This window comes from Bidens hawaiensis, unplaced genomic scaffold, assembly GCF_021521415.1.
Source record: "Bidens hawaiensis isolate Kalapana, Puna unplaced genomic scaffold, B.hawaiensis_p1.1 tig00025353_1, whole genome shotgun sequence".
NCBI lineage: Eukaryota > Viridiplantae > Streptophyta > Magnoliopsida > Asterales > Asteraceae > Bidens > Bidens hawaiensis.
This window is the reverse complement of record NW_027494039.1, coordinates 151,607-177,103: the sequence shown is the minus strand read 5'-3', so window position 1 is coordinate 177,103 and position 25,497 is coordinate 151,607. Positions and strand designations below refer to the sequence as shown.

At 34.9% G+C, this 25,497-nt stretch overlaps 2 protein-coding genes and 1 pseudogene across 4 annotated transcripts; all 3 read right to left on the bottom strand.

The window, feature by feature from the left end:
• Window positions 1-1,222: 1,222 nt before the first annotated feature.
• On the bottom strand, window positions 1,223-5,384 carry LOC143571338 (protein root UVB sensitive 1, chloroplastic-like). The gene is made up of 7 exons (XM_077056788.1): window positions 4,694-5,384; window positions 3,398-3,673; window positions 3,248-3,304; window positions 2,914-3,112; window positions 2,707-2,822; window positions 1,674-1,850; window positions 1,223-1,593 (listed from the first exon to the last, which is right to left on the bottom strand). Exons 1-7 carry the CDS (start codon window positions 5,345-5,347, stop codon window positions 1,330-1,332), a joined length of 1,743 nt encoding a protein of 580 aa, XP_076912903.1. The 5' UTR covers window positions 5,348-5,384; the 3' UTR covers window positions 1,223-1,329.
• Window positions 5,385-6,616: 1,232 nt separating this feature from the next.
• Window positions 6,617-10,734, bottom strand: LOC143571337 (uncharacterized). 2 transcript variants are annotated; one of them, XM_077056787.1, is made up of 10 exons: window positions 10,331-10,734; window positions 9,994-10,153; window positions 9,772-9,849; window positions 8,773-9,133; window positions 8,516-8,628; window positions 8,204-8,368; window positions 8,010-8,134; window positions 7,180-7,272; window positions 6,889-7,096; window positions 6,617-6,844 (listed from the first exon to the last, which is right to left on the bottom strand). In XM_077056787.1, the coding sequence occupies exons 1-9, from the start codon at window positions 10,363-10,365 to the stop codon at window positions 6,937-6,939; spliced, it is 1,290 nt and encodes a 429-aa protein (XP_076912902.1). In that variant the 5' UTR covers window positions 10,366-10,734; the 3' UTR covers window positions 6,617-6,844; window positions 6,889-6,936. The 2 variants fall into 2 exon arrangements, 1 of the variants encoding a protein (XP_076912902.1); XR_013142077.1 differs by lacking the exon at window positions 6,617-6,844 and having other exon boundaries at window positions 7,024-7,096; window positions 7,180-7,923.
• A 7,519-nt stretch (window positions 10,735-18,253) lies between these two features.
• LOC143571325 (mitochondrial import inner membrane translocase subunit TIM17-2 pseudogene) lies at window positions 18,254-20,335 on the bottom strand (annotated as a pseudogene). The gene is made up of 2 exons (XR_013142076.1): window positions 20,302-20,335; window positions 18,254-19,040 (listed from the first exon to the last, which is right to left on the bottom strand). The product of XR_013142076.1 is annotated as a mitochondrial import inner membrane translocase subunit TIM17-2 pseudogene (transcript).
• Window positions 20,336-25,497: the final 5,162 nt, after the last annotated feature.

Below are 25,497 nucleotides of genomic sequence, written 5' to 3'. Positions count from 1 at the left end.
ATTATTTTAACTCTGTATTGTTAGGCTGATGTTTTTAAACAGAAAAATAAAATGACTTGTGTTATTGTTCAATAAAATGACTTGTCTAAAGACCATTCTTATTAGTAAACCACTCAACCTAATATTTGAATGAAAAATTAACTTCTCTCTCATCAACAAACACAATCCAACCTAACCTAATCTAAATTTCCACTTTCATTCACAACCCAACCTCAACCAACATTTTATTATATAAATATAATTTATGATTATTTAAAATATATAAAAGATAAAATTTTAAATTATAAGTTACGAAACAATAATATTATATTGGAAAGCTAGTAAGAAAAAAATACATAATTTTGAATAACCTCGTTTTTAATAAAATTTATATCGAAGTGTATAGGAAAAAAAAATAAATATGTTTGTGTTTTTAGAATTTTTTTAACCTAACAATTTAAGTTATTAAACAAAAACTAATTTGTGTATTATATTAATTGTTAAAAAAACAAAAGGATGAAAACTAGTAATTGCATAAAAAATTGCATAAATGGTTTGCAAACTAGTTTGCTTTTGTGAACTAGTTTGTGATAAATCAATTATAAAATATTAGTTTTGTATTATATTTTATGCCATTTGGCAACCTAAACCATCATTGGGTTGCCAATGAGAGTGGTCTTAATGGTTGTGTTAACAATCGATGGTCTTAGATACTTTTGCAAGTACGAGTTTTAAACACGTTAGTGACATAAATGTTTCAAAAATGTGTTAAGGTAACTTTCTCAAAAACATTGAAAAAATATTTTGTTTTTGTAATGATAGTAACCCTTTAAAACAATAAAAGATTTTAGGTTATTAAAACTTTTTCACTAAATTCTAAATTTCATAAAAAAGAATCTAAAACCAGAGGAATATGGAGTCAAGAGCACCTGCTTTTAACCGAGAATTTGTTGAATTTTTATATATAAATACGAGATTTTTTCTAGAAAATGTACGATTAAAAGTTTAAAACCCTCTACTTCCCATTAAAAAGGGGCTTGTGACGACCCCTAAATAAAAAGTCTTGGTCCCGTCATTGTCTAAAATTATTAAAAAGAATGTGTGAACTAAAAACTAATATTACGAAAAAAATATGCTCGTTTAGACACAGAAAAACCGGTGCTGTTAGGATTAGACATCAAAATAATCGCATAATCAGTTTCAAAACGCAAATCAAAATACACCATCAAGCGAAAGGTGCATATTTTAAAAGTTGCCACATTAACACTAACAAAACCTTTCCTATTTTCACTATTCCTGTAAACCAAAAACTATCTTTTCTACAAGGCATTTTAGAATTTAGACATTTGATCAATAATCGGGTCGAATTCTATGAGGTAAAGGCCTAGCTACCAGACTATCAGTAACCCATCCTGCAAGTTCACCATCATGCTTGGCATGATTAAATTCTCTTTCTACATATTCTAAAGATATTTGCAACATTCCACCGAGCCCACAATCATCACGTATGCTTACAGACTTTAACCCAACGTTTTTCTCCAACCAGTAGAGATAACTCACATGAAACATCGATTTGAGCATGTCTTGTGGTGAACATGTATCTTTCAATATCACCTGTGTTTAGTTTTATAAATTTATTGTTAAAAAATGAAACAAAAGGAAAAGAAAATGAGTAGGAATTTGAATTTACTTACACAAAATTTGCCATTTTGCTCTGTTAGGATGTAGCCTTCGTTTTTGTACAATTCAAGTAATGCATGTGCATCTGTTTTGGTTTTGACCATTTCTGAGAGCTTTGACCCAAGCTCAAGACGTTGACCGATGTTAGCAGCAGCTTCTTTAGCTTCGGGTGAGAGTAATTTATTCTCTACCTGGAGATACAAAAAACAAAAAATAAAAAACAATCCAAGTTGTCTGAAACGGTCCGGATTGGGTTAGTAAACCTGTAAGCACTCAATTGACCATTTTCTTCAGCTTTTTATTAATCATAAAAAAAAACAGTAGAATCACAATGATAGTATAAATCTTTAAACAAAGCAACTTAAAAATTTGCTACTTTTAATCTTGTATGCATTAATAAAATTCAAGTTGACACACTAGTCATAAAGCATATGCTGACAAATTACAATTAGGGATGTAAACGAGTCAAGCCAATTGTGAGCTACTACATATCGGCTTACTAAAATCTTGAATCGAGCCAAGCTTAAACGAGCTCGAGCCTAAAATAAGCTCGTTTAATAAAGGAGCCCAGGCCCGAGCTTCACTTATCGAGCTTGAGTAGGCTCAAAACTCAAGAGACTTAATGAGCCTATAGTTGAGATAACTTTTATTTAATAAAAAAGATGCATATTTACATGATAATGATTAAATAACTTATTAATACATGTTACATTATATATAAAGGTTATAATTATACACATATAAATGCATATAAATAAACAAATTAGAGTATTAATAAATAAAAAACAAGTTGAGCTCGAGCTTGAAAAACTAGTCATGAGCCGGACTCATACTTTAGAATAGAGCTCAAAACGAGCCGAGCTCGAGTACTCGTAAGTTAAACAGCCGAGCTCGGGATTGGCTTGGCTCGGCTTGTTTACACCCCTAATTACAGTGTCTTGGAAGCAAGCATTACTTCTTAAAGCAATACATCCTATAAATCTAGCATAGCACAGTTTTATGTTTTGATTTTTTAAGCTATATATCTTACATATAAAAATTACTTACTTTGCTTGCTGGTTTAAGACTGAGAAGTGGTAGAGCAGGGAAAAAGGGTTCTTCATCATTGACCTCTTTAACCGAAGGAACAAGGCCGCTTAACAGATATTCGCCAAAAACCAAACCTGTTAACGCACCATGAAACACAAGTTCAGTTAACAGAATAACAAAAAGATATGATTTTCTTGAAATAACAAATATATAAAATATAATTACTTGCACGATAAGGATTCAAAGTCCTTAATTGAATGGACTGATAAGATTTAACATTGCAGAACATGTGGATCCAAGTGATTACACCAAATGAAGCAAGAGCCAAAGGTGTAGAAGCTTGTACGTAATTAGCTAACACGATCCCAACCATTATCCCAATTGATTTGCTCACCATTCCCTGAGCTTCACCTTTTGCTATCACCTGACAATTTCAATCTTTTTATCAAGAATCACACACAACAGCCATACCCATATGATAATACAAATAAATTATTTTCCTTTTTTCATTTTTATTCGTTAATGATATCCAGAAACAAATGTAAGCAGTAGTAATTACCTCAGCAAAGTTCCTTTGAGCAGCAAAACCAGCAAAAAAACAGCTTCTGGTTGCAGCCTGTAAAATTGATGATTTATCAGCATCGTTATATAACTTTGTTATAAAATCGACCTCTTTTCAACTGAAACTTTATATGAATTAATAAAGTACCTGAATAAGTGAAGCTGCAGATCGGCCAGCACCAGCAGCAGCACCGATTGGGACGAAAAGATGAGGAAAAGCAGGAGTCAAGATTTCCATACCAAAAGCAGCATTTTCCAGAAAATCAGCAAATAATCTCCATCCTTTTGGATTCACATCAAAATGCCGACCAAATTTTGACAAAAAGATTTTGCTTAAATACCCAATTCCATCCTTGAGTACCCAATTTACAGCTGCAGCAGTTGGAATTGCCCCTTTTCCCAACCCTACCGCATATAGCAAAGACTATATGAAAAAAACACAAAAAACTTCAAATCCCACAAAAATTGATTGTGTAACACTATAAGAAAAATCACTTGGAATCAAACATTTGAGTTTAGAAACTTGACAATAATATACACCCGATACAGAATCACTAAGTATCTAACAAAACTCGCTAACAAAATCAGACAAGCATAACATCATAATCCTACAAATGAAACTACATCACATTCAACGCTTAAACTATTTAATCTTAAATGCTTTCAAGAATTCAAACCCAACAAACTATGACTGATAGGATGATGATAAGTGTGCCACTAGAATCCTATAAAATTGATCCCTCAATATTAAAAGGGGCTTGCTATAAAACATCACCCCAATAGTATATACTATATACCAGCATGCTTGACATCATACTTCATCGCCTATCACATCATACGTGCCGTATGATAGAGGCAGAAATCTGTCATTTCTTTGTCAGTCAAAAACATCATATGAGCCATATATGATTTGCTCCTCATATGACCCATATGGTCATTTTCTCCGTGTTATACGACCTATAAGACCATTACATAGCAGTGGCGTCTCGATAGTGTCAGTGGTCACATCAGTTTTGTCAGTCAAAAACATTAGACAAGCCATACAATTTGCACCTCATGCCACCCATATGCACATTTTCTCCCTATCACAGGCCTGTATGACCACATTCTCCATGTCATAAGGCCATACGATCCATAGCCATGACATACCTATGATGTCTGGATAATGTCAGTGGTCAAACAGTCATTTATTTGTCAGTCAAAAACATAATGCGGGCCATAAGATTTCCCCCCAATACGGCCCGTATAACCTGCATTACCATTTTCTCCACAACATAACGTCGGTCCGTATGGCAACAATAACATATCAGTGGTGTGTCTGGATAGTGTAAGTGTTTTTGTTTAGCTCTTCCCTATTCAAACACTACCCCTATCTAATTACCATTCTAATTTTTCGAGCCAAATTAACAAGCTTGACATAAATATTTAAAAAAAAAACACTTACTTGAGTGGCAAGAACACTGCTGACTTGTGCAGCAATACCCTGAACCCCTCTCCAAAGCGAATACTCCATATAATCACTCGTAACACTCTCCGGATACCCTTCCGGAAGCATCAACCGCATAAACAGCTCCCTGCATTGCACCCACATAGTCGGAACCACATTCCCAAACGACACCGTCGAAGAAGATTCATTGGAAGACAACGGCCACCACGCCCAATTTACCGGTGGTATGATAAACATATCTGCCAAATTATCAGATACAAGCTTAGTCCGTTTACCCCCTTTCACTTCCCACACAACCACTTCCTCATTGGTATCGGTCTCGGTTTCGGTATATATTGCGTGAGCTTGTGAAGCGAATTGAATAACTAATGCGAGAATTAAAATATATAAAACACGTTTAGGGTTTGAATTATTATTGCTATTATCGTCGTTGTTGCCAAACCATCGGTCCCACCAGTTGTCTGAACCACTACCTCCGCCGCCAGTTCCACCGGTGCCGCCGGAAGTTTGGACTACGAGAGGGAGTAATTTGTGTTGGGGTTTAAGTGAGGTTTGGAAGTGGGAAGTGGAAGGTAATGGTTTCCATAGGTTATGATGGTAGGGTGAGAGTCTGGTGGGTGTGGTGGTGGGAAGGAGTGACAGGAGGAGCATCGGTGGTATGGTGGTTGACGGTGACGGTGACGGTGACGGTGACGGTGACGGTGACGGTGACGGTGACGGTGAAGGTGGCGGCGAGAGTGGCGCGTGTGTGTGTTGGCTGCAGTGGTCAAAATGATGCTTAACAAGTTGGTTTTGGCTTAAATTTGGTTCAGGGGTATGACCGGGTATTGGTAATATTCGGGTATTAGTCCGGGTCCGGGTATTGTCTTTAAAAATCATACCCTATGTATTAGGTCCGGGTTGGGTTTAGATTGGACATTTAAATACCCTATTTCCAGGTATTGAAAAAACCATATTTTCGGGTTTTTTCGGGTATAAATTGAGGTATATATCGGGTATTTAAAAAACCCGGTTTCGAGAAATGGAAAAACCCTGTTCCAGGTTTGGGGTTTTTTGCACTTGTAGATGCTAGTGGCGTGTAAATTCGGAACGGTGTTTATGTTTGTTTAAAAAATAAATGTGGTTGCATTCGTTTATTTAAAATTTAAATAGACAGTTCACAAACATAAAAGAAATAAATGAAAGTGACTGGGCAAAGATAAATGGACACAAACTAACATATTAAACGAAAACAAACAAACATAAATGAACACATACGAACAAATATAAAATATTAAATTGAAGATTCATTCAAAATTCCATCAAAAAGTGAACAAATGTAAGAACATTAAGGAACGAACGAAACATGTGTTCGTGTTCATGTTCATTTTTTTATATAAATGAACTCAAACTTTTTGCTCATGTTCATTCGTTTATTAAATGAACAAACACGAACTTCCCGTTAAACGTTCAATTCGTTTACAAGTCTAAATGTGAGGCTTTATTTTTACTTTCTTCAATATATGTTCCTAAAAATATAAATCTTTTTAATAAAAATTCATGTATCAAACTATTACTCGCGTATGAAGTACGGTATAACTTTCAGTGATGGATGAGTTAGCATTCAAACATTTATAGTCACTTAACTTTCAATGACAATTCAAGCATGTACCATAGAAGCAACTGAGACGATTGACAATTCAAACTTGTGAGAACACAAAAATTCTAGAGATGTCTTTGGAAACTATCCAGATAAGATAATTGACGTTCATTTCCTGTGGAATGAAATCTTAATTCCAACAATAACAAGTTTGATTAAGAAACGAAAGGATGGCCTGACGTCAAGTGGCATCGACATAGGTAACACCCTCAAAACTAGTATCGACATAGATTACAAGTGATCATAAAAGGTGGCCTGATGTCATTGTAGATGCAATGTGACATGTAACTAAAAAAACGACGTACACGTATATACATGTAAATATGTAATAGTATTCATTCATGACGTCAATGGAAACACCTAAATCGTGTTTCCACTCTCTCATTTACTCACTTTCATCGCCATTATCATACCCATAAAGTCATATCTCACTTATATTATCCGATAAAGTGCATATCGCTGGTATACTAGTCAGGGGCAATAATCATGGTTCGAGCCAGGTAATAACCCTACATAGTACAAGGTTAAACAACCCCAGAGCTACAAGATCAACTGGTAAAACAACAAAAGTAAAAATCGGAAAATACAATCAAACATGTTTTCAAGTAACCGTTAAATGACCTTTATGTCCTAACGATTTCCAAGATGATTCAATTCTCAACAAATGCAATTTCTCCACAAATGGTTCCAAGATTTCAGCCTCTTCTTCGGGTGCAAACGCCATGCATATGCTTAGCTCTTGAACTGCCTCTCCATATTCCCTGCCATTTACAAAAACAAAAAAACTCGATAAAAACCAGGTTTTTATTATGTATTTGAAAATACGTAATACGAACTCTTATACCTGCTGAAATACAACATCATGCCATGATCTCTTCTTAAAGCCCAATTATGAGGCTGTAATATCAATAGTTTCTCGGATGCCATGATCGCCAGCCTAGTGCATAAGAAAATAAAATGACATGCCAAAAACAAGAATTGACCCGTATTGAATTCAAGCTCTTGTTATGCATTTGGTGTGCAGTAAAAATAGGTCAACTTTTGACTTCTGATAAATAAGTTTCAAACAATGATAAGCAATTTCATGGTCTTACAATAAAAATAAACCCTATTTATTATTATTATTATTATTATTATTATTATTTATTATAATTATTATTAGTATTTTTTGAACGGCAAATCTATCATATTCCTACTACTATTTCTACACTACTCCAAATTAATGCACCTCATGCACGGGTTTGAACCTGGGATAATAGACCCTATTAATGATAGACAAGTATCCAGCAACTATAAACGGGATATAATTCCTTCTACGTAGCAATAAAGATTACTCATATGACCTATAAATATCATATCAGTAACACAGGCAGTTTTAAAATCATGACTTCCGTTCGATCACGGGTTACTTTAGAATTATTTATGTTTACATTCGGTTCGGTTTGGACACTTTCCACTTTTGGAAAGGTTTGTGTGTTAAAAGGTTATTTTTTTATCTTTTCTTTTTTAATATCAGAGAGCAGGGATTATTGGGCATTGGTCAGAATTTAATAAATTCCCCTCTCAATTCTCATGTCATGCTTGAAACCTGTAGGGAAGACAGAAACAAGTGCCTAAACAATTAGAAAACTGGTCATGTCAACAAAGGGCAATTTAGTAATTTCACATGTGTACCTTAGATCTCGAGGACGCAACAACGGTATACTTGAACCATCAGTCTTATCATCATCAACGGGCCTAAGTGGAGAAGTCAACATTAACCCGTGAGTCATTCTCGAAGCCCGTTTCCAATAAAGCCTCTATAGAAGACCAAGAAAGTTAAAAAGATGGAACCTTTAGCTACTAAGAAAATGTAAAATTTTTCTTACAATCAAATTAGCAAGATAAATCCCGATAATATCCCGTTTTGTAGCAATGTCAAGTCTCATAAGCGAATTGCTGTTTAAATCTGATGCCTTTGACTTTGGATTCTCAACACACCGTCCATTGACTATCCCGAATAAGCTGTGTCCTGAATTTACCTTAAAAAGCTCCTGTTCAACATTATTTAGGGAATTATGTGTTATGAAACTGATTATGTGATACTAAATAATAATATTTTAACTAAAAGGCAATTTTTTTAACGGGTCAGATAATCACAATTAAAATCCGTTTATCCAAACACTCCGAAATCATATTACCTCAGGATTTTCTGTTTCGGGCCAGATCAAAAAGTCTTCACCCACACAAGATCCAACAATAGTCAAATTTAGCCTTCGACAAACCTCAATATAAATTATGCTAAGCAAAATTGCTGCAAAAACATCATTTTAAAATGTAAAAATCTTGAAAGCAAGTAAAATTCCTAGAGTCATATAAAAATCGCAACTTTTGAACATATATTTATAAAAGTTTGAAACTTTTAATAAAATGCCAGAAAAAGGAAAAGAATATTTACCACTACCACATTTAGAACTTAACACAGAGTGCAAATAGGAACAACTGGGATCCACTACAGTTGACCTTTTGAAACCTATTGACTCGAATAGAACCTTGTTGACTGCCTCCAAAACTTCAGTCAAATGACATCCTATGTCTCTTGAAATAAGATCAACCTCAACTTCTTTTGCAATGACATCCAATTCTAATAACCAATCTTCCATCTTCTTTCCCGTCAAAATCATAGAACCTGTTTGACTTAAATCTTGACCATCAGACGACACTTTGCTGCCTTCACGGTCGTTTTGGAATGAATTGGCATCCATCTCACGGTTAAAAGCAATAAATGCCTCATGTTCGGTAGAAATATGCAACAGACCCTGTTGAATATATGGAAAACAACTTCAGGCCTTTAAATATAATAATTTTGTATACATTTTGAGCTCGGCCCCCCCGGTACCTCAGTCCAAGCTTCGCCACTGTTTAGGAGTCCAAATTTGATTATAAAAACTATATGTTAACAATTTTAATCTGATTTATTGATAAAACAATCAAGGAGTGACAATTAGAAAACTGACACTTCCATAATGTAATATAAAGTTTAATCTTGAAAATTAAGTGATCTGACTTTTTAAACCATCCTACTTGACTTTTCATTGCAAACTAGCCATCATTTTAGGTATAAAGTGTATAATTAGTTAAAGGGAGCATTCAGTTACCAGAAAAGATAAGAAATTATAAATAATGAGCCTGATTTTCTTAAACAATCATCAAAAGTTAAGCTATTTAAGTATTCTTCAAGTTGAAATAGCCACATCTAAATCAAGATTTTCACTTTCATTTACAACCACTAAAAGCTTAAGAATCTGCCCAAAAACTTTATAAAGTAAAGCTATTTAAATGGTCAAGAAATATTTTGGCCACAAAAAAAGAGAACCTTTTTCATGACAAAATGGCTTTTTCTCCTAGCCAATCATTTTTAAGATATAAAGTAAAGCTACTTAAATAAAGTTACTACCTTTGCAAGGGATATGTCTTTGTCTTTACACTGGAAAGATATTTCTTGTGTAAAATGTGTTATTGCAGTAGTCATAACCTGAAGTTTTTCATGATAATCTAAATTTCAAGCAAATAATTTATACAACAAGAAAATTAAAGATTGGTTGAATCTAATTGCAAAAATAATAATAATAATAATAATAATAATAATAATAAAATATATGAATTCAGTGACTCAAACCTCCTGGTAGAATTTGGAAGGAGAAAAACCACCAGTTTTCACTGGAGCAGCTACTGCCATGGGTGGTGATGAGCTCAGTCTTCTCTTATTTTGCTTGATCATGGTGGCAGGAGTAGTCAAATTATTCAACTTATTATCAACATTAAGATCAATTCCAGACCTAATTATGACAATTAAAAACAAACCCAGATTAAAAATCCATAAATTATTCAAGAATCACTCCAAAACCCTCACAAAACTTGCAAAATAAATAAAAAAGAAAGCAACCCATTTGCTAAAATCTTGAAATAATAACACCCAAATATAAAAAACAAAAACAAAAAAAACAAGAAAGTACCTGAAAAAGATCCGGGATGGTGATGCAAGCAACATTATTTCTTCAAGAACAGTAGAAAAGATTCAAACTTGACAAGAAACAAGTGGAAAGACACAATAAAGATGTTAACTTTATCAATTTCAGTTGTATTCTTCAACACTTAAATAGGTACTAATGGGGTTGCAAGAAGGGTTAGATGAAGAAGATGATGATGCAGACATCAAATCAGAGAAACTACAAGAAGACATTAAAGAAGTGTGGTTTTTGAAACTGTAATCAAAGATGATGAGACTGTTTCTTGAAGGTTTAGAAGATCTTCCAAGATCCATTGATGGTACTTTGCTGTTATCTTTCTCACTCTATATGAGAACATATAGAGATAGAAAGGGTTAAAAAGGTGGGGTTTTGATTTTGGCCTGTTAGTTTCATGTGATTTAATGACTTCATTCATTGCCAATTTATAGGAGGGTTGCTAGGATTGAGCAAAAAGCCAAAAAAAATTACCCAAAGTTAAAAGTTTTGATTAATGATAAGAGTATACAACTATACAAAAGTCAAAAATCGGTTTATGATCAACAAAAGTCAAAACTGGTTTTTGATCGGTTTTGGTTTGAGTTGAAACCGAGTTTGGTTTGAGTTGAAACCGGTTTCTTGACAGGTTAGGACTGGTTTCAGTTTGGGTTTTGACTGGTTTGGTTCGGTTAACCAGTTTGGAACTGGCTTGACGGAGAAAAATACAAACCGGTTCCAAATATGCGTTTCAATCAGTTTCAAACCCGTTTCTACATAATTGTTTTCAAACCAGTTCGTTTTCGGTTTGATTTTCAAGTTGGTTAGGTTAACCGGTTTATTTGTCGACCTCTACCCCAACAACTCTAAATTTTAAGAGTATTAACTATATTTTTAGAGTGTGGTTGTAAGTGATTATAAGTAAAGAATAAAGAAAATGTTACTATTCACAATCAAGAACATTCCCAACAACTTCTCTACATTAAGTGAGGGGTTTCACTACTTTTTAGAGTGTGGTTGTGACTGAAGAAGAAAGAAAATGATATGTCTACCTAAAAGAAAATAATTTTACCAAAGGAAACAAGATTAAGTTTTTGTCTCAACACATTAACTTCTTATAAATCCCTCTATAAGAAATCTCTTATTCGTTACTTCCTGATTGCTTTCGTGTTACCCTTCACGTTTTGTATCTTGACATCTGGGGTAGCAGAAAAACCTTGTTTTATGTTGTTTAAACTTATTCTGTTTTAACATTATTTCGGATTGCATTCCCTTTTAGCTAACTAATTTGCCACATAGCCCCTGCTTTTATCTGAAAAGATCTTTTAGCTTCTTGATACAGTTATCCCTTTTAACTTCCTTCTCAACTTGAGCAATGGTTGGAAAGGAGGCCGTCGATCCTTCTTCGTCCCTTTCTAGGACTTGAGCAAGTTCTAAACCCTTCCAAAGATGGACCCTTAATCGGTTCCTCCACTTCGTCTATCGATGAATACTCATCTTCCTTGTCAAACGGAGTCAACACGCCTTATCCATGAACTCTTCGTTTGGCATTCTTCATTGATAGCTTTACTTTAGGTATGTTGTCTATATACATATTTACACGACATAAGACGACAAAATTCACACGTCATATATTATCTTCGAAAGCATTAAGACATTTTTAATCTTGTCCTTTGTATTTTGGTTTAAACCTTCGTAACAAAGTATTAGCACTTGATACTCTTAAACAAAAGCTATAGTACCAACTTGTCACATTCTAGTTCTCAAAGCATGGCTATTGTTGTTTTAACTTAGACCATATACTTTTAGTGTGCATAGAAAACTCAATAACTTCTTATAAATAAAGCTTAATATAATAGGTGTTAATATAAAACCACATATTAGTCTATACTATCACTGTTGTAACCGACGGTCTAATATTACATGTCTAGCCCCTATTAATCTATTATATCACTTTGTAACTAACGGTCTAATAATCTTGATGGTAAAAAATATTGGTATGTGATTTTCTGATCCTCTCAACTCAAATTCCATTTTCTGTTTTATTATATCTCCCTTCAATTTTATCGTGCCTGGTGACAATGATAGTTTACTTGCTAAAATGGAATTTACCTTATGAGTAATCTCATCAAATATGGTGAGATTTTTAGGTTGGTAATCCTTGAGTCCTGTCGATGCCTACTTTAGTCTGTCTATGTGAAGAGTTTCACCCAAATCAGATTTGTTTAACACATCAGATCCTTGTAAACTTAGTTGGCCAGTTAACATATACATGATCTTAATTCACCATAGCTAACACAATAACATTGATTTTTTTTTATCTAAAGCTCTAAACTCCAATTTCTTTTAAATTTTGTTATATTGTTTTTTTTTTATATAATAGAAACATAGAGCTAAGGTATTATACTTTTATTCTTCTTGTCCCTAGAGATACAAACATATGAAATTTGGATGCATTTCCATTTCGTAGTTTTGGTCCCACTCATCCTGTAATCATCTAATCTTTGAAAACCATTGCTTTGGTCACCCAACCCAACCCAACCCAACCCAACCCAACCCAACCCAACCCATTTATAATCATTGATAATAATAATTTATCTCATTTTGATTATTGTATACAAGTTTACAAATTTGCTTTATGCCTAATTGCAACTTTGCATATTGCATGTATTTGTTTTAAACACAGAGATGAAGTTATTATATTTTTTTAAAGTTAGAATAGTTTTATTTAATTTCTGATCCTGGTGTGTCATTTTCTGACCTCGAGAACAAAGCATGTAAGATAATATATCTCGTCATTTCTCCTCTTGAAGAAACACTAACCGGACCCCGGACAGATTACTGGTAACCTGGGGGTTGGATAGCTGTTTCCCACGAGGGGTTGGACCCTGAGAAGATGGTTTTTCTGATAACCTGCAAAACAGACACCGTGAGCTCGTCACTGAGAAGGGGGGGGGGGGGGGGTTCCTCCTTGTGACCACCCTCCGGCGTGAGAATCAGACTAGATTGCTCTTTAAATATAAAAGTATATTAAGAGATTGCTAGAGCAGATATCAGGTATAATATGATGATATAAGATAAGATATGTTAAGATGAGATGGTCATACCATTTGTGGTATTTATAGCCGAAGGTAGGTTTCCAAGGAGGTATGGCCGGCTGCAACAGTGTTCCTGTTCCACCAACAGTAGCCTACGCACGTGCCCTCCTGGTAGTTGGTGGGTAGGTAGCGGCTGATAGTGACCAGACCTGCTGTGTACTATTCCTTTCCCACCAACTGCCGGCTACGCACGTGGTATGACAAGAGTTGGTGAGTAGGCAGCGGCTAATAGTGACATACAGTGTAGGAGCATTCTGCTCGCCATACTGTTGTCCATAAGCTGTCGTATCTTTAGTCAGATCTTTTTCCCATACCTCGTCAGGTACAGTACAGAAGATCTTCCCGTATCGTACGGACTGGCTTATTTGGGCGGGAGTATTCCCCCTCCCGCCCTTGTGCGGGATTGTTCCCGGCTTCGCTCATTCCTTCAGGTGACACTGGTTGAGAGCTAAGTGCCTTGTGCGTGTAGCCTTGCTGCGCGGGTGGCCTTCCCTAATGGCTTGTATCCGAGGCTGCGGGGACAGGCGGAGTCCTTCACCATTGGGAGGCATTTCCTGCGGGACCAGCTTGCGTACTGCGCGTAAGGACGTCACGTCTCTGAGCATGGTTGGTCCTGCGGATCCAATTGGTTTCTGCGCAGACGTTCCTCTTCAAGGTGAGTCTTGCGGGTCCAACTGGGCTCTGCTGGGACCTACCTCTTCACCTCTATAATGCATGTTTTTGTGGGTTACATGTCCATTTAAAAATAATCATATTGATTAGTCAAGTTCATCACTTAATTAAACCTACTAACTCAACCATCAATAACAACTCAATAAAAAACATACTACATGTTCTCATCTTCTTTTAAGTTTTTTTTCCAAGTATATAACTATAATAAGATGTTTGATATTATATTAAAATTTTAATTATATTGTTTTTAACAAACTAAAATTGAGTATGGAAGGTGTGATCCATCCAATAGTTTATAGAAGTTGCTTCATGACATATTCATGACATCTTTTGGTGGATATAAGAAAATTGATAAAGCAGCTTTTAATTTTTTATTATTATTATTATTATTATTATTATTATTATTACTTCAAATACATAATAATGAATTTTATATTTCAATAATTCAATCATATGATAATGTAAGGCTACTTGTTAGAAATGACTTATTCATGACATCTTTTGGTGGATATAAGAAAATTGATAAAGCAGCTTTTAATTTATTATTATTATTATTATTATTATTATTATTATTATTATTATTATTACTTCAAATACATAATAATGAATTTTATATTTCAATAATTCAATCATATGATAATGTAAGGCTACTTGTTAGAAATGACTTGTTATATTTAGAAAAGTTATAAAAAGTTGAGCGATGTCCTAAGTAGGTAGGGTTCTAGTCTTACGCTCTGTTCCTGAGTTTAATTTAACAAAAGAAAAGAAAGGAAAGGAATTAGGTGAGAAAAGAAAGGAAAATATATGATTTTATTTTGTGTTCCCAAGTTTAATGGAAAAGAAAAGAAAAGAAAGAACATTCAACATTATGTGTGTTCCCAAATTTGAAGGAAAAGAAAAGAAAGTTTCAATATTACTACTATATCCTTCTAAGTAAATAAAAATAAAAAATACATTACTTCCAGGTCTCCATTAGACATTCTCTAAAACATCTCTACGCAGTTCAGTTGTCCAAGCTTTCATTAGATTCACCTTCACAGTTGCATTGTCCAACCTCATCTATTCAGTCAAAACAAAGAAAATAAATTACATCAATGAAGTATATTTTCTATTACAAGCAAAACCAACTTCCATTAACATAACAAAACAAATTACAAATTACAACTTGCAAGTGCAGCAAGGTGCTAACATAACTAATCACTATAGAGGTAGGGTACCAAAAAAACCCAAATACCCGCGGGTCAATCAGAAGTCCCCCATAAGGCACCCGCGGAACATATAAACCATTCGCATAATCATTTGAGGAAGAAACACCCTCATAAAACATGCGGAAGCATCACAACACCCTCAAAAGTCATCCGCAAGAAGGAATACCCTTCCGCGTAAATAACCATGAGGTAATGCTCCGGGACAGTTGTCAATAACCAATTACCTTCTAGAAGATTCGCCAAGATGCTTTCTTGGGCAATATGTGATCCATCGGCCAATTAGCTAGTGACACGTGACAAGGTTGTTATAACCGTGTACATGGCCAATATTACCCCGTTAACCAATAATAAAGTGACAAGTGTCCAGGTTGTTATACATGCACATGCAACGTATAAGCTAAACCTATCATATAAGGACACGCATCCAGACGGTTATGCAGACATCTTCTAAGGGGACAGCTGGCCCAATCACTTTTCGGCTATAAATACCCTCTCAATCATCATGAGGTATTCACTCACTCCCACCGTACTCTCTGAATTTACTTAAGTACTTTACTCTCGTCAGAACTTTACTTATTCTCACGCCGGAGGGTGGTTACGGGAAGACCCCCCACCTTGTCCTTCTCGTAACGAGCTCACGGTGTTATGTTTTGCAGGATTCGCGTCATTGGACTTTGGGAATTGTGTTCATATCGTATTGGCAGTTAACCATATCCTACCCTGTAGACCCATCGGATCTAGGACCCATTAGTAGGGAGTAGATCCGTGTTTCTTCAATCACCTACAACAATAATAAAAGAATAATCCCATTAACATGGACTCTTACTTTTTGCTACAGTGAGTTCAACCCTTAGATGAAAAAAATAACATAAAACATAATGCATTCAAAGTTTTTCATGTGCTTCAATTATTCAGGTACTTCTTGAACCCAAATACATCATTCTATGCAGTCCTATGGCCAATCTCCCAAATGTAAGAAAGGACCTTTCTTTATAGGGCATGGATGCAGTCTTTCTTTGTGTGTGTGCAGTGAAGTCTCCTTACAACTTAACGTATTGATGTCTCAACAAAAAAATAAACATAACCAACTACTTGAGGCTCTTGCTTCGACAGTCGCATACCATTCCAATTTATTGAATTCCTTTTAGCTCTTTTTATTTCCAAAGGTATAACTACCAATATACCCTTGTGTTTCTCGCTGCCAATAATCAATAAGACATTCACCTAAAAAAGATGAAACTTTATAATTATATATAGCATCAACAACTTAAGAAAGATGAATTAGTTATAAGAAAGAATCACATAATATTTATCACCTCACATTATTTATATATAAAATTGTTGTAGAATCCACTGGTACGTCATGATTTCTTAGTTATGCTTGTGTCTATTATAGGTAAACTAGAATATAAATAGGAGTAAGCAGAATTCATTTAGCTGCTAAACTAACTATTCTCTTGAAAGAACACAAAATTATGTTCCATTTCGTTTGCTAGGGATGTTATTCTTCAGTCTTATTTCTTTTTTCAAATTGAAAATTGGAATTGATCCAATAATTTTTCACCATATAGCGCTTGTAATCATACTGATTGCCCCCAAACTAAACAATTACAGAATAACATGTTCTTTTTTAAATTAGGGCCATCCATTGCTTCAAAACAATACTGATTTGAACTGAAATTGAAATTGAAATAGAAAACTAAAACATGACAGATGTTGGTTTGGTTTTCATCAATGTTTCAAATTTATCTTAGCTTATAGAAAGTAAAGAAACCAAACATTAGGTTTAGTTATGGATGTTACCTGTAGAACTAATAGAATTGCAGGTCTAACAATGGTGGAAACACAGGTGCAATCGATAAATAGAGAAGATATTTAACACTTAACAGCAACAAGAAAGGGGAAGAGTCGTCATCTTGTTGATGGAGATGAGGCTAAAATTGGTACTGAAATATGAAATCAATTCTTTTCTCTACAACTCTTTCCAATTCGGAAGGAAAGATGTATGTACTAACATTAAAACAACATGACATAATCCGACAAGATTAGATAGAAACAAAACAATCAGTCATACATTTACCGTAGTTATATTACAATAAAAAATCAGTATATACACAATCAGTTGCATACCACAACAAATAGAGTAATCAACAAGATCATATATTTAATAATTTATTTAATTTTATTAAACAATACACTTAAACTATAACAAATCAAATTGCGGTGTTAAATGGAAGATAATCATAACCTGCTTCTTTTCAATCACTAATGAGAATAGTAGACAATGTAACTATCAACTACAATAAGTGGTAAATAAATCCTTAATAATGTTCATTTGCAAAATTTAACTTTAAAAGGCGGTTCGGTTATAGCGGGTTTGGATTTATCATTGCCTAAAACCGACCCGCATTTGGTGGTTTTTGAAAATCCATTAAACCGACCCATCGGTTATGTCGGTTATCGGTTAAAATGGGTTCGGTTATGACGAATATGGTTCAGTTAATGGTTATGACGGTAAATAGAAAAAGGACGATTTTATATTGGTTTCATTTTGTTACAATTTTAAGAATGCTAAAAGTGAAAGAATTGAAAGTTATTTCTAGGACTAGACAAGACAATTAGTATGAACTATAATTACTATTAACATTATTCGAGATATTTGAGAATATGAATTATTACTGAAAAACCTAAACACGTATATATAGTTTCATATTTCTAGTAAGGTTTTATCTTTAGTGTAGCACTACCTCGAAAATCATAGATTAATATCTAGAAACAAAGTTGTTCATAATGTGATTTCATAAGCTCATAAACCAACTAACCAAGTTTGCAAAGGATAGAAGCTTTTAAACCTCAAGATTTGGCAAGTTTTTGGATTCTTGCATTATAATGAGCACATTATAATCTAAATAAACCATGATAACTTTCATCATGTCAAAGCATAAAATGTTAAACAACCTACACTTGAACATTTGCTTTTAACAAATATCAACAGAGCCTACTAATTGAACCTGTTCAATCACAAAAAAAGCAATACAACTTCATATATCTTTCCTGAATTTCATGGAAGCTATTCTTTGTATTCGAATGAAGGCGGATTCGGAGCATCAAAGCTCTCCAAAACCTGTGTCTTATCGCCATTACCCGGGGAGGGGTCCTTCTCTTTTCCACCACCAAACAGCCCTCCAAACCAAGATGATGATGATGACGGCACGCTATCGATGTTTACTTGAGGTTGATTAGAAAGATGACCCATCGGAACTGGCGGTACTCCGCTCATATTAGGTGGCACGGCCTCTACCATAGGAGGAAGATTCTGAGGTGCACTCATGACCTTATTCAACATGATTCCCGCTCCTTCGATCATAGCAAGTAAAATACCACCAAAAGCCGCAGACTTTGAGGCAGCACCGAGTCCCTGACGCATCTGGAGGAACCCACCGGTGGCAGCACCGGCTATTATCAAGTTCCAAGGATCCTCTTTCTGGCGGAGATACACCATTGTGCAATCAAAAGTGGAGAACAGGCCGCCCCAGACTGCAAAACTGCCGCCAACACGTGGAGCATTCATCTGCACTGCTTGAATCCCGCCTAACAAGCGGTCACCTTTGGGAGAGTTGTAAGTGCCTTTCAAGAAGTGGAAGGCTGAACCACCAACCGCACCCATGCTAAAGGCTCCACCGATGTCGTCTAGTATTCGGTCCGGACATGGTTCACGAGAGGTCTCCGGGGTTCCCATTTTACCTTTTATATAACAAATGTTATTATTCTAAGCAAAAGTTTGATCTTAAAAACGATATACACCTTAAATTTACTCGACTTGCGCATTACTAACCTTACAATCAAAATTGGGGGTGTGTATGAAAACAAAAACAAACGATCTGAAACCGAAAAAATCAAACCAAAACAAAAACCAACAATTTTGTCTTATAATTTTGTAATAACCTAGTAAAAACCGAACCGAACTTACAAATTTTCAAATTCTATTTATTGTATTAAGTGAAATAAAAAAATAAATATATATTTAGCTCAAGTTTATATTTTTATAAATATTTAACTCAAATATTTTAGCCCAAATGAATAATAATTAAATAGTTATTAACGAAAATAATGATTTAGGCCCAAACTTATTTTTTTTAAAAACGGCGACTTTCTTGTATTTAGGCTACCGCACTCCCTAAATTTGGAGTCTCGTTGCACCACTCTCACTCTGGTCATACTAAGTTGTCTTAACCAGGTCCACGCGCTGGCTCTAGAGTTTGACTTGGTTGTTCCGCCGGAAACCATACCGCTGGTGGGACAAAAAAATTATTCAACCCAAAAATTTCAAGCTCAAACGGCAAAACCGAAACCGAACCCAAACCAAACGGTGAAACCCAAGATTTGGTTTTAGTCCAAACCGACCCAAACCAAACAACGCAAACCCCTAATCAAAATCATATCTACACATATTGATGAAAAACCTGAGGCCAGAATTTATGGAAAATAATTTGGGGGTTTCAAAATCTTTTCAACGATTGAGAATAAACAAACCAGCTTTAATCAAAAGCCCTAATTTCAGAGAGTTAATTTTACTACTTAAAAAATCGTGACCTAAAATCCTCTACAGTTGGCAAGATCCCCAAAATTATGTAATCAAAGATATAACAGCCACTACGAAAAAAGTAAACTATGGTTGCCCACTGATCTGATCATAGGTGAAATCCAACCCCTTCTCTGCTCCTTTCTAAGCTCTTGGATCCTGCCCTGCGCCTCTCTAGGCTTCGCTCTCGCTCATGATTGGTATATGGATCTCTCTATGTAGAGATCGGCCTTCTAGAAGCTTCGCCAGAAGCGACTAGTCGCTTCCCGAATGTCCCTTTCCTTCGCTACTAGGAGAGTCGCTAGCTTGCTTGCATTCTAAGAGGGTAGTGTAATTAGCTCAATCAACAACCAACTGGATCAACTGCTAGCTTAAATTCAAATATTGAATATTAATTAAAGGAGTATTGAAATATGGGATTACCTCGTCGTCGCCGGAGAGATTGTGAAGTGTGTGGCTAATTAGTACGGAGGACAAATTCTTTATGTATATAAAGGGTGTGCAAAATAGCCGAAAACCGAAAAAACCCATTAGCCGAATCGTATCCGTAACAAAAAAACAATTAGACTTTTTAATTCGGTTTCCGGATCTTGAAAATTTGAAATCTGAATAAACCAAACTAGGTTAGGCGGGTTTTTTTAATAAGTTTTATGTTATGAGTCCAGTAGTCCACTTCATTAAGCCCAGCCCATCGAGCTTTCTTTTTTCAAATACTTGTGGAGAAATAAAATGACATGTCGGAGATTCCAAATTCATCTCCACGATTCTACTTTAGGCCTTTAGGTGCATCCACTATTCGTAGCTAGATTCCACTTTCATCCGGTATGTTCCTCAATAAGTCAATCCCATAAAAGAATCCTTATGAGTTGTACAATACAGATTCTTTTTAGATTATATTCGGGTTTTTTCATATTTTAACCGAACCGAATTTGAATGAATTCGGTTTGTTTAAAGAAATTTGAATTCGGATCGTGTTTTTGATACATTTTGGTCCATTGCCCCCGAAGTTATTACGTTTCTTAAAAGAGTTCAACGGGTCGTGCACAATAACTTATCGATGCCAGAGAACTATACTTTTGTTTTCATTAGGATCGGGTTTGCCATTCAAAAAGGTGTGGCGGCGCAAATTGTTGCAGGCTTATTCACCTCTCTATTGTAATTGAAACTTTTTATTTAATATGTGAAATATGTTCAGTTTGAGCTTTGATTCGGATCGGTTCGATTTTGAGATTTAGAAAGAAAAAAAATCAAATCCGAACAAACCGATCCAAACAACTCAAATAATCGATATCTGATCCGATGAACATCCTACCAGCATGATTCGATAGGGTACCAGTATTTTACTGAATCTTTGATTCGGTACCGGTACCATTATCCATTTTTTCTAGGATTTTGATTGTTGACATTGGTATTTTCGTTACAAGTACTAAGCTCATTTCTACTTCAAACAAATGCTTAGAGGCGGCGTAGCATAGGGAAGACTCAACATAGGATCTCCAATCCAACATAGCGTATTGTCACGCACCACCAAATTACACAACATTTTTTGCGTCATTCGGATCATCCCGGAATTCTAAAGAAGCATCAAGGGCTGCCCGGAACAATCTGGAACAAACTAGAGCATCCCGGAAGACTCAAGAACGATCTAGAACATCCCGGAACTACCCGGTCCTCTCCTGAACTATCCAGAGCAGCCTGGTACGCTCCGGAACTCTCTGGAACAGCCCGGTAAGCTCCGGAACTATCCGGAACAGCCCGGTGCACTTCGGAACAGCCCGGTGCACTCCGGAACTATCCGGAACAACCCGGTTGCGTATGGAACAACCCAGTACCCTCCGGAACTCTCCGGAACAGCCTAGTACGTGCCACATCGACCCGGAAGAACGAAGACACTTCTAGGCCTATGACGAAGCTTCAAGATGCAGGAAATCTCTAGAAATCCTAACTAGATCTTTTGTATGGAGTAATCTAGAATAGAACTCTCTAGATCTTGGTGTATTAGTATAAATAGGTGACATGGGGTCTCATTTGAGATCACCCAAAAGCTTGTAAGCATAAACCCTTTGTACTAAAAGTTCCAACAATATAAACACTTAGTTCTTGTACACTTGTGTTCAAGTAATTACAAGAAACCCACATTGTTAATCCAAGACTTCCGCTGCCCAAAAACTCGCCAACAACAAACCACACAGGCTTACTTAGACGAAGTTCTAAGGGCGCACGAGAGTCAAAGAAATAACTCCGTGACAATATGTTGGTAAGGGTGTAGGCAATGATCATCATTCGACTTTAACTAGTTGTCTTAATTTGGTGCAACATGCAAATACTTCTAATCTCAACATTAGCAACCTTGAATGTTATTAGGAAGGTGTATTCACAAACAACAATAATAAATCCAACTTATTGTTTGCAAATGTATAACCAAGACACTCTCATCCTACATCCTTATTATTTAAATACCCATACCCATAATATTACATTATATCCAATTTGTTTGTTAACTTGTAAGCACAATGATATTGAAATACTCAAATACATGTTACGGCCATTTAAGGACTTGCAACATAATTAACAAAATAACCAAAACAACATATATAGTACAGCTTTAAACAATTAAACTAATCCACTAAATTGTTCTTATTGTAGTTTTCATGTATCTAGTATATGTACTTTCTCTCCCTCTAAAAATTTATACTCTATAAATATTAGAGTCAAAAGGGATTTTCGACTACATAAAGGACGTGGCAGCCGGGCGCTCGTATGATTTTATAAGGTTTTTTAAAGTCTCATCAAAATCTGAATGAAAAGCTGTGAAAATCATGTTTTGGGTTCTTCTAGTTTCAATCCAAAACCTCAAGTGCCCATTTTCATGGTTAAAACTATTATTAAACTCCTATAAAGGGTTATAAACATCCAGTATACTAATGACACAAGGATGAAACAACAACCACCAAATTGCTAGCAAACATTCCTAAGCCTTTAAATTTCCAAAATCTACAAATTTGATACATGAACATGATTCCACCAAACAATTAAAATAAATCATAAAACATGAAATTTCTAAGCTATATGTCATTAAATATTTCATAATTTTCTGAAGATTCAACATGAACCCCATGAAACTTCATATTCAAGAACAAGAACACGAACAGAAAGACTTCAATTCTCATTTAAAATCGGCTCCCACTTATGTCTTGTTTGCGGATCACATCATCACTCACACATAATGGAACCATTCAGATGTTTAGATCTGAATCGCTCAGACATAAGAGCGTTTGGCATCTTCAAATAATACATCTGGATGAAACTTTGAAGCTCTTAATGGGTCAGCTAGAAATGGACCAAAATAACCCCTAATGCAACGCTCCCTTCTCATAATTCTCATCTCATTTGGATCCCTCCTAATCCTTAACCTAACTGTGTTTCTTCTCAATCTACAAGTTTTTCTCATTTGCGATCTCTGCCAACCCTCAACTAGGTAATTTTTTTCTCCAATAGCAATGGATGTGAATTTTATTTCTGAAATTGATGAACCATTTGGTTCGTTCTTTGATCTATCATCTGCTAAGGTGTTTGTGTGCTTATATTATATAACATGGACTAATTATATTGATGGTATTGGTCATATTTGTTAGAGATTAGGGCTTCAATGGTGAAATAAAGTTGGATTGTCTGAAAACACATATTGCAAGTTGTCGATAATAAGTGATGGATGTTAAATGTATTAGATGTTCCTAACATTTTCTATTTGTTAAATATGAGGTTTATCCATTATAGGGGGCTGCATTTTGAGGGCTTGGGTTGAAGTGGGATGAACTTTAAAAATGATTTTCGCAGCTTTGTATTCAGATTCTATTCCGACTTTGAAAAATTATATAAAATCAATCGTATATCCGATTGAGGTGTTTAATATATTTTCAGAAAGCTTGTTGAGTCTATTTTTACAGTTTTTGATCATATGGATCAACTTGGTTAGTATGGTGGGTTAAAATCTTATCGAACAACAGCTGCGCAGAAAGCTGTAATGATTTTTATCCTATCTTTCAAAATTCATATAAAATTAACTATACATCCAATTGATTCGTATAATATATTTTCGGAAAGCTTGATGAGTATGCTTTTACTGCTTTTGATCATATAAAACAGACTTAGGTAGTAGGGTGGGTTAAAATTTTATCAAACAGCAGCTGTGCAGAAAGCTGTAAAAGCTGAACTGAATTTTATTCTCTCTTTCAAAAATCATATAAAATTAACTATAGATCCAATTGATTCGTATAATATATTTTCGGAAAGCTTGTTGAGTCCGCTTTTACTGCTTTTGATTATATGAATCAAACTTGGGTAGTAAGATGGGTCAAAAACATCTCGAACAACAACTGTGAACAAAGTTTTCAAAGCTGAAACTTGAGTAATTGAAACTTATCAGTTTGACTTCGGAGGTCAACGGTTCGGTAGAGCATTTCAAGTAAGTTTTGACCTAAAACAAAACCATATAGAAATGATTTCATTTAGTGCAGTTTGGTTACAAAATAAAAAGCCGTCTCTATATATAATCTGGAGTGGATTATAAAATTCAAAGGAGAAATATTTTTAACAGGTTCAGTTATGGTTCATTTGGTAACTGATTTTTTATTGTTCACTTATGGTTATATGTATGCAACCAAATTAACCGAACCATTCTTAAAGAGGTTCTTGCAGATCTCAAATAAAAAAAAAACTGATTTGATTGGCTCGGTTCAAATGGGGGAAAATGTTGATTGGCTGCCACCGGACTATCAAGAGCCTAGGGAGAGAGAATTAAAGTTTAAAGCAATTGGTTGGAAGGACGACTGCAATGGAGGGTGGTTTAGCTAAGAAAATGTAAAGCTTTATATGTACCCCTCAAAAGGTTTATTTATGATTTGAGTTAAGACTTGTAATATTATCAAATTCATAAATATATGGTTATCATTTGGTTAATTGGTTTGAAGTTTTGTAGTTGTACTTATCGACATTTGTTATAATACTATTCATTTTAACCATCTTAGCAAGTTGATATTAAGGTAGATGCGCTCTAATGCATTTTGATCCAAAAGCCGATGCATGATACATAATTAGTCAGAACACTGATTAAACACATACATTTTATTCAACACATAATAGTTTATGGGGGTAAAACAGTCTTTCAGCACGGTCATTCAGATGTCCAACCAAACAACATTTACTGGCTCAGCTCTTACTGGTTCAGATTCTCTTAATCATTCAGACATTTTATTGGTTCAACACTTAATGGTTCAGCATTTGCCAAACAGCTCCTTAAACTTGTCAGATGAAAAACACATGTATTCCCATTATGAGAATGACATGGTTTTCTTAGAGCCAAAATTTTGGAATGCTACATTAGTGAAGGAAAACAAAATAAATTTCATTCAAAAGAATTATCGACCCACGAATTATAAAAGAATGATGCAATAAGATGAAGAAAAAACTTTGGCGAATGCAACAGTGAACAAATGGACAAAGAGATATTTCACAAATTTGTAGAGCTAATCGATATATATATATAAAAGTCACCATATATAATGTTATCTTATATTTTAACCGGTGAATTTAATTATAATGACTTAGTTCATCAAGTAA